General features: G+C 36.4%; 1 protein-coding gene across 1 annotated transcript; it reads right to left on the reverse strand.

The window, feature by feature from the left end:
- Positions 1 to 4,531: 4,531 nt before the first annotated feature.
- On the reverse strand, positions 4,532 to 10,597 carry LOC114517215 (protein mono-ADP-ribosyltransferase PARP14-like). Its single transcript, XM_028536872.1, has 4 exons — positions 9,670 to 10,597; positions 9,248 to 9,469; positions 7,142 to 8,669; positions 4,532 to 4,872 (listed from the first exon to the last, which is right to left on the reverse strand). Exons 1-4 carry the CDS (start codon positions 10,480 to 10,482, stop codon positions 4,532 to 4,534), a joined length of 2,904 nt encoding a protein of 967 aa, XP_028392673.1. The 5' UTR covers positions 10,483 to 10,597.
- Positions 10,598 to 10,599: the final 2 nt, after the last annotated feature.

Consider the following 10,599-nt stretch of genomic DNA (forward strand, 5'->3'; position numbering starts at 1 on the left):
GCTTTTAGATTTTTATTATTTAACATCTAGGTCAACTAATGCGTACTAAAATGTGCAGAATAACTTCCTTCGATTTATTCACTTAGCCGAAGGTAACATGCATAAGAATTTAGACTTTTAGGTGCGTGTACGTGCGTATGAAAAACGCGTAAGTGGAAAACAGCCGTAACTCAGGCTTGCCTTAAGGGTGGATTTCCACTTACGCGTTTTTCATACGCACGTACACGCTCGTAAAAGTCTAAATTCTTATACATGTTACCTTTGAAAAAACTAAGTAAATAAATCGAAGGAACTCAGTTTTCTGCGCATTTTAGTATGCATTAGTTGACCTAGATGTTAAATAATAAAAATTTGAAAGCATTTAAAATTTTTCGTACGTTTGCGTGCGTATAAAAAACGCGTAAGTGGAAAGCAGCCTTAAGGCTGTTTTTCACTTACGCGTTTTTCATACGCACGTACACGCACGTCAAAGTCGAAATCCTTATACATGTTAGCTTCGAAAAAACTAAGTAAATAAATCGAAGGAACTTTTCTGCATATTTTTGTGTGCATTATAGTTGACCTACATGTTAAATAATAAAAATTTGAAGGCATTTAAAATTTTCCGTACGTGCACGTGCGTATAAAAAACGCGTAAGTGGAAAGCAGCCTTAACGCGTTGTTTTCAAACGGGTCTCTGTAAATCCTTTGTTTTTGACCTAGCTGCTATATACAGGGTATTATATCAACAAATATATAGAGTTATATAGATTATTAGACTAATTGTTTATTCTTACTGTAGGGTCTTTAATTTCTGTCGCTTTGACGACAGATTTTAAAGGAATTTGTGTTTTCATTGATTACAATTAAAGCAATATTCGTAGAATTGTATTTGTAAAGTATTGCATACTAAATACATAGTTTACAAACGAAATTATTTTGTCATTTGTTTATTTTGTTCCCAGTTTACAGTGATGCAAATGTACTGCAACTCAATATAGCGTTTGCCATGCATTTGCAAGAGATGCAAAACTGTGGTTGGATGTATTATTTGCTTTAATAAATTCACACACGACACAAATCTGTTGCAAACTTATTATGCTTGCAAGAGGTTTACACGCTGTGGAAATCCATGCAAAATCATTATTTGCGGCACAATTACACGCGAGGCAAACAATAATGCAAATTTAACGTTTGTGCTATAGTTTTGCACGCGAAGCAAATCTATAGCAAATTTAACGTTTGTGCTATAGTTTTGTACGCGAAGCAAATCTACAGGGTGTCTCAAAAAAAACGCAACCACTTAAATATGCGAGAACATTATTGTAGCTGTAAAGCGCAATAGATAAGCACCTCTGGGAATTGAAAATGGCTCTTAACCCTTCATTTAAAATGCTAAAAGTCCTTTTAGCTGAACTATGGTGCAAACCCAAACAATATTAATATTCTTGCATATTTAAGTGGTTGCGTTTTTTTTGAGACACCCTGTATAGCAAATTTAATGTTTGCTATGCGTTTACACGCGAGGCAAACAATAATGCAAATCTGGTAAAGTTACTGGGTTTGCAATATGTTTGCACCATACGCAATCGCGGCGGATGCCAACTTTGCAACTGTTTTACATGCGAGTGGAAACTAAACGTTTACACGCGTGCAAATCTGGCAAACTATGGTCAAAATTAAGTTTTGTCGCAGATTTGCGATTTGATTTACAAGTTCGCAAACCTAACTTTTCGCCCCGTGTATATATGTATTTTAAACAATCAATAATAGAATTCGAAATATATCGTCTTTAATTTACATTGAACTGGCGTCCTAAGCGAGTACTAAAGTACAGAAAACCTCTTTACTGCACTTGCACGAACTGATTACATGTTCATGGTTAACTTTACAGTCATTAATTAATTATTGCACGAAACACTTTATAAAATACAATTCTTGAAATCAAATTTGAAACGCTGTCAGATACTTTAAACAATTAAACATATGTAACTTTTCTTTGTGGTGATTTGTCGTACATTTCATACTATATAAAACGCCCTGACGAGGGATTTTTTCGATACGATTTGCATCATAATTATGAGAAAGATTTGGATCGAAATATTTACTGCGCCTCACGACCAATAATTAACAATGATCATAGAACTAAGAGTGCAAATATGTAATGCCAAAATCTTAGGAGTGGTTATAAAATCAACCGACCGCGTAGCACAAGGTTGATTTGTCTGCAAGTATGATTTTGGCATTTATTATTAGCATCAGTGCTAAAATGATGGATGCTGATTGCTCGAGAGGAGCACAATTATTCCATTATTTTAATTAGTTCACACGCATATAGAACGTTCCTTGAATATAGCTAAATTTCCTCCAGTTTATCCAGAGTATCCAGAAACACACAGTAAAAGTACTGGAACGAGGCGTTGAGATTGATTGGCGAACAGTTCAACGTTATTTATACTTCCTTATACATATCTCTCGTTGGGAATTTGGATTATTTCCTCGTCAGAATCGACCATTTCTTTATTTAAGATATTAATTCATGTGCAGTGGCGGATTCAGGGTTAGTCAAAGTAGCTAAATTATAATTGTCGCATTATTCATACATTTCAAATTACTCTTCGGAAATTCATAACAAATAGCTTAAAATAATTTATTTTTTACCTTTTTTTCCTGCCATTAACTATTGTGTGTTCCCTCAATAATATAGATCATTTAATATACAGCGTAATACAAATAAATATTTTATAATAAAAATTATAAAAATGATAAAAATTTAATATATAATAAAATAATAAAAAATTTCTGCAACAAAAACTTTAATACAAAGTGATGGATGGTCACCATTGGAATTTCTCTAATAACACACACAGGGCCAGGCCCATCCTCATATAATCGTGATACGCAGGATTAATTTCTTTTCAAATCAATTGTCTCTACAGTCTGTTAACATGAATATATGAATATGCCCCCCCCCCCGATTATTGAAGCTGGCTACGCCAGGACAGAGAGAATTATTTGCCGAAGGCGAGGTAAGTATCGCTGATTAAAAAAAGAGACGAATTCGAGGTAATAGGTAATAATATTTTACAAACTGCACCAAAAGAAGTATCCTCCATGCAATGTTCGCCAAGCGACATTTTTGGGAAATTTGTCCTAACTAATCCTTAATACGAATAAAACGAAGGATGTGTAAAACCCAATCATATAAGTGGTAAACTATTTTTTTTTCAAATACTTCTATAAACACGTAATAATTTAGTTCATTGTATGTTATTGTACGTGTAATAAAACAAAATCAATCAAATCAACATGCACTTTCCAATATTAGAAAATAGAGAGGTTTAAGATGCCTGGTTCTGGTCAACATGTACGTTCATCGAATTGCATGAATGTTTGTGAACTGTTCGTACTTTGCCGCAATACTCCTTCTCCAGTGGACTCTAGCCATTTCATGCAAGCAAAATTTGCGTCACAAAACAAGTAAACAACAAGAAATTGTCCTCTCGAGTGTTTTAAACTCTGAGTCTAGTATGAATGGGCGCATTCTCCCACAAACGTCCTACGTAGCTTATTAGTTAAAGCACGAAAATTTAGTTTATGAGGAAAATTGTGAACCAGGCCGAAAAGTTCTTGCTAGATGTTGTATTAATTATTCATTCAGTCGCTGAATGCGAGATTAATACAATTCAATAGCTGAAGTGACAAAGACAATTTTTTTTCCAAATTTTCGAACTGTTTTTCAATCTATATATTTTGTTAGTGAACTCCTTCTAAATCATTATTTTACGATAAATTAATGTGAACTGGGGTTACATTTCTTTTACTGGAAGGTTATCAAGTATTCGGGATAATATTGATTATCATAAAACAAGACATAGATTGTCGGGTTGTTTACATCATTGACGACAGAATCGTACGAATCATTGCTGCCCCATCCTTTGTTTGGTGGTACCACTATGCCTTTGCCCCCGTTTGTGTATTCTCCTACTGCCACTCTTGTATAGTACATGTACCTTCGTCCTGTCGAAATGTCTGGTTGGGCATAACCAGCCGACATAGAGGCATCCCTTGCAAAGTAAACTCCTCTACCAAATGCAACTCCTATTTTAATAGAAAAAAGTATGAAAAGCAATCCCAAAAAAAATATTTTACGCCTTATACAGTTGCATGGTGAAAACACTGCCTGAATATAAATTCATAATATGAATACATAATAATAATACGGCAAAACGTTGTTTAATTGTTAAAAATTAACGTTACTTTCTTTTTGGTCGGTCCGGAAAAAACTCCGCTCGATCTTTGAAACGTCACAAGGGGCTCGGTGAGCGGCCTGGGCCCTTTTTGAGACCTCGGAAAAATAATATTTTTCCATCCGGACCTCGAAACAAGTAAATAACATATTTATATGTTCTTTGTATAATAACATAATAACATATGTAATAAAAACCTCGCAAGTCAGGCTTTGTATATTTTAAGCAGTTGCTGGGCCCAAGATTGATGTAAGGTTCCCTAATTGACTTTTAATGGGTAAGGAAGTTAAAAGTTTAAAAAATTAACAATTACCATGAGTGTTTCCAGCATAACTCCTGTTTAGTCCTTTTTCAGTTATTTCCTCTAACTTATCAGGACTTGATGCCCAACAAGACCTCACTTTTTCACCTTTTTGATCCAAGCAATTTTTTTTCGTAACGTACTGTTTATACAACGATGGATTTTGGATTCGCTCGATCTGAAGAATTTGCTGGCCGCATGTTCTGTTGAAATGATCAGAAATTTCCATGCATTCCTTCTTGTGGTTTGGATTCTTAGGGTTGAGAAGGACAAGGTGTACAACAAGCTCTTTGCCATTGGCATCGAGTGGTTGAGGTTCCCAATAGTCGGGTACGGATATCTCTGTTAAAAACAATACAAAATTACCTTTAGTTATCTTTATCTTTATCATCTTTATTAGGGTCAATTAAACATATTTTTACAAAGAAACATATAAAATATTCAATTAAAACTACTCCTAAAATATAGACCCTAAAAGGGCAAGGTATAAACGGGACTCGAGGAACCATGCAAGATACCTTCCCAAACTTTACTAAATCATTACTATCATTACACACACAACACTACACACACCCAGTACAATACAATTTAAGTCCTATGACACGAGCAGTCACGAACCAAGGACCACGTACATGACAAGTCAACATCATAAATAGAATCAACAATACTAAAGTATCTACGTTTAACTAAACATTTAAAAGAACTAGGACTAGACACAGTGTCTAAACATATATCTTTACATACAGTGTTCCACAGTTTCACGACACGATTATAATACGAAGATTGATAAGTGCTTGTTCTACAGATTTGACATTTTAGAATGTACTTTGAGGTGTTACTCAGCCGAGTTCGACCATGACTGACAAACGAGACACAATTACTGACATCAACATTCACATAACCAAACAGAGCCTTGTACAGAAACACCAAGTCTTTAACCTCCCTATCGAAGGTCAACGGCAGAAGGTCCAGGGCCAACAGACGTTCTTTGTAACTCAACTCTTCTCTTTTTGTCATCATGATCCATCTCGTCGCCATTTAGTTACACTAAATTTCATGATAACAATTTTGCAGAAGCTATGAAATCCTAAAATACTGTTGATTATGTTTCCGACTGCATTATACGTCGAGGAATTCATTTCGACAACAAGGCTTGTTTTCCACTTCAACCGTGTCGTAGTGAACCGCTTAATTATTCCTTGTTTCAAAGTCATTAGTTCTATCTGAGTGCCCAAGAAAAAATGTTGCTGTGCTGTGTATTTTAAATGTGATTGGTTCATTCGTAGTCACATGACTGGGAATAAAAGCAATGTTTCCCGCCATGGAAACAAGTGAAAAATTGTTGCCCCCATGATGTTATAACAAAGTAAAGTGTTTTTTTTTAAAATGAAATTGTTGTGTAACATGTATGTTTTTGTTCCTATATTGCAAAGCACTTAATGTACACAACTTCGGGAAATTGTGAGCTTTGTTTTCCCTCGAGTCTCAATGTTTACATCGAATTCGTCTCTGGAAACATTCAGACTCTTGGGAAAACAAAACTCAATATTTCCCTCGGGAGCATACATTAAGTGTGTAATCATAGGTATCCCAATGCGCTGCATTACGTACGTCACTCGGGTCACGTATATAGTATATAATAATATAAGGTTGGCAAGAATATTTTATTTTCAATATACATCGTTTGAATATGATCAAAATATTAACATCTATTCTATAAAATACGCCAAAAAATAACAGCCCCTAAGTGTAGGGTAGTTTTACTAAATTTGTACGTAGTTTTTTTGCAATGAAACGCGATTAAAAAATGAAAATATGCCAAAAGTTTGTTGAAATTTGCCGTGTCCCGATGCGGGATGCCTGTTGCCGTGCAAAAACATCAATTTGAAAACTCGTATACGCGATCCTATTGGTCATGCAGCTTTGACCGTTTTGTGATGACCAATAGGTTCGCGTATACGAGTTTTCAAATTGATGTTTTTGCACGGCAACAGGCATCCCGCATCGGGACACGGCAAATTTCAACAAACTTTTGGCATATTTTCATTTTTTTATCGCGTTTCATTGCAAAAAAAACACGTACAAATTTAGTAAAACTACCCTACACTTAGGGGCTGTTATTTTTTTGGCGTATTTTATAGAATAGATGTTAATATTTTGATCATATTTAAACGATGTATATTGAAAATAAAATATTCTTGCCAACCTTATATTATTATATACTATATACGTGACCTAAGTGACGTACGTAATGCAGCGCATTGGGCTACCTATGGTGTAATATACGCTACATGTCGCTACAATACGGTAATTTTTACAGTTAAAGTGTAAAACAGCCCTAAAAATAATCAAGTACATCGTACCCGCCTAACTGAAATTAGTGACTTTGTTTTGCTCTCACAGTGCATTGGCATATTTCTTCAACATTTAAATTAAGGATTTATCCAGGCGTAGTACTAGGCCTAGTTTACGAAGGTTTACATAATTGAAATTTACTTTATAGTAAAACGTAATTTAGACACATGTCTATAGGCTGGGTGATATAAACTGGTCACTACGGGAATAATGACCGTACTGAGACGCATAGACGAAAATAGACGCATTTGGATACCTTTGAGATCTTTCCTCATGACTTCCGTTTTCACATTTGTGTCCAAGTTCATTTCTTGCATCCTATCGAATACAATTTTGCATTTTCCATCTATTAAATCGAAAATAACAGATTTTTCGTTTTTGCTGTAAGCTTTCTCGATTGCGGCGTTTGTATGCTTGTGGTACTCTTCATGATCACCGGTTGCTGGATCCACGTAAAACCACTGTACACTCTTCGAAACCATTTCGGCATACTCCGCGTGCATTTCAGCTCTCTCTCTCTCGCCAATTTTTTTCAAAACTTGATATATTTTAGTAATCATGGTGGAAATGTCCTCACTGTGTCCAAACATGATAATACGGTTAAGTTCCTTATCAATAGTAACTTTAACATCGTTCACATCGCACCAGCGTTTTATTTCCTCAACTTGCATACTTGACAGTTTTACGATGTTTTCGTCGTCTAGTTTTTCTTTCTTCTTTTGCTTTTCAATGACGTTCAAAATTTTCTCTTTTGCAATTCCAACGGTTGCTTCGTTTTGCGCATAGATTTCTAAGAGAAGTTCTGTGGTTGTAACAGGAGTATTCTCTACCACTTTCAAGGCTGCGGGTGATTCTGTGCTCCAAAAATAATTTACAATCTTTTTAAACACTCCAGGCTCTTCGCTTTCATTAAACTTCTTTACCGATGCTTGAAATGCCTCGACAAGATCATCATCCTTTAAAACAATGCGAACAGTTTTGAGTGACCCAGTGCTTGACTGAAGAAAACGTACGACCGATGAAAAAATTGTTTTAGCAGCTTTTCCCGGGTCGTTTTTTAAGGAGCCTGTTCCAACGGCGGGAAATGAAATGCTTTCACATTTTTTTTCCGTAACTCTATTTAGGCAGTTAGTGATACACTTTTCAATCTCACTGAAGGAGGGATCGTTAGAAGCAACCATGTGAGCAACGTATTTAGCATCCAATCTTCCTGCGGTTGTTAAAACTGTAGTTGCATTGAGTAGTTTATATGAACTGCCTATATTTTGGGATGCCCTTTCAATATCATTTCCTCCAGCTTTCACAAGAGCAATGGCGACCCCACTTCGCATGAACAGGCTTGGATTGGTCAAGTGAGCAATAACATCTGATCTTTCTTTCGTAATATCACCTTTAACAATCTCCACCTTCTTACCATTGCCAATTTCAACACACAAGTCACCTTTTTCAACTCCAACTCCAACTGGATTCCTCTTCCACCTCTTTTGCTGACCATCTGATACCTTTCCAACAGACACACCGCTGCCCCACTCTGATTGTCTCTTTATTTCCTTCTTAAACGCCTTAATCGACTCTGAATCCCGACTGTAGACGACAAAACTAACTTCCTCGATGCTGGAATTTGGAACTCTTTTCTCGAAATCCTTTGTTTCTTCGAAAAATATTTTAGCCGCGACATCATGTGGAAATCCCAATACTCCGGTTCCAATTGCTGGGAATGCGATGGACTTCTTACCATTTGAGTTGCACTTCTTTAGGCATTTTTTTATGATCACCCGTAACACCTAGAGCAATTAATAACCACTTATCAGGAAGGTTTTAAAGAGGCTACAGTTCCGCAAATCGTTGGGTATATATTTTAGTCGCCTTTACTACAAGCCATGCGCTTTCTTTGTAGATATAATTGTGAATATAGACGTACCTTCATAATATTCATTATTACGTATTTGAATTCAGAAAATTTTCTAGTTAGCCAATTCGTCCAGTTGGCCAAACTATACGTCTATATTTCTATATTTACAAAGAAAACGCCACGACTTTGTTGGGCAAACTACATCTCAGCCCAGAATTTTGTATTCCACCAAACCCTGAACCTAAGAGTTTGCAAACAAGAATTGCGCCTTTATAAAAAGGTACAACCAAATTATAGCGTCTAGTTTTGGCTCTGTTAATATTTGTGGTTTTACATGCTATAGTTTAGCAGATTACTAAGAGATCTACTGTATAAACAAATTAAAAACTTCAATCAAGTGATAGTGTTTTTCAAGCATTTTTGGCATTAGGTTGAGATTTTGAACATTATTCTAACGTAAATTAGGACCGAATTGATGAGGGACAAATTGTCTTATAATTAATTTTATACCTCTTCTCCTTGTCCCCTACGCCACTTATCACAAACAACGTGAAAGACCTCGTCGCAAAGCAAATTTCCTCCCGTGGTGACAGCTACCTGACCGACGTTTAACTTGCCAATCCTTCTACATTCGGATTGCAGCGTTGGACCGGCCTCATAGCTGAGGGCTTTGCTGCATGGGTTAGCTTCAAGGTCAAGAGTATGTCCCGTCGTGTTGACCAGAACATCGGCCTGTAAAATAGAATTAGGCAACATAAATTACTCAGGACCAGATAGTACGTGGCTAATTATCTTATAATTTGCAAAGAGACATTCGGATGAAACATAACTAGCCTGTTGCTTTTACATAACGTTGATGTAAAAATACTAAGAAAACTGTGCAACGCTACAAAATAATTAGTGTTGAATGTAATTTCAATTTTTTGCATCACCTTATATGTTGCCAAATCTCCAACCACCACTGATATTTTCATGTTCTGTGTAGTAAAAATAGAATCATCAGACTTTCGTTTTTGCAAATCGTCTTGTATGGATACCGCTTTTCGCGCGGTTTCTTTGGTCACACTCTGAGAACTTGGTTTTAGAGAAGCATAGAATCTGCTATTGGCAGGCTTCTCCTCATTTCTTATCAATGAGGGTCGTCCACCAAATTTCTCACGAAATTTCTTGACAAAAACATGTCCACTCGCGTCATCGTTGTTGACAAAGTGAATCTCCTTCACGCTGGAATCCTCGTGATTCCTACTAAATTTTTCGGCGGCTTCGATCATTATTTCAGCGCAGACGTCTTTAGGAATACCATAAACACCACTTCCGATTGCAGGAAGAGCAATCGATCGATACTTTATCGCTTCCTCAAGTGCTCTCGTGCAGGTGACACTTAACAATTTGCATATTTTTTCACGATTGCTAGCATCCCAACGAGGACCGACAGCATGGACCAGAACTTTACAAGGCAATTTTCCTGGACTTCCACTGAAACATTGACCGTCGAAAAGCTTTCCATTTTCTTTGACGTGTTCGTCGCATTCGTCTTGTATCTCTCTTCCTCCGGCATCCAAAATGCTCTTTGCCACTCCACCAATATGTTTCAAGTCGCCATTAGCTGCATTCACGATGACGTCACAGGGATGTGCCGTAATATTGTCCTTGTACACTTTCAGCAAGATTTTTTCTCGAGTTTCATGACTGCAGAGTAATTTCGAAGTTGGTTCTGCTGGAGGGGACTTAGTTGACGAAATCATCGTTGATTCACTTTCATTTTTTTCTGTGAGTCGGACCAAGCATTTACTCTTTGATTGTACGACTTCGATAAAGTCTTTTCCTTCTTCGGATTTAAAAAATTTCTGATCTCTTTGTTT

The sequence above is a fragment of the Dendronephthya gigantea genome, unplaced genomic scaffold (assembly GCF_004324835.1).
Source record: "Dendronephthya gigantea isolate DGI-Jeju-01 unplaced genomic scaffold, DenGig_1.0 000007F, whole genome shotgun sequence".
NCBI classification, from domain to species: Eukaryota; Metazoa; Cnidaria; class Anthozoa; order Malacalcyonacea; family Nephtheidae; genus Dendronephthya; species Dendronephthya gigantea.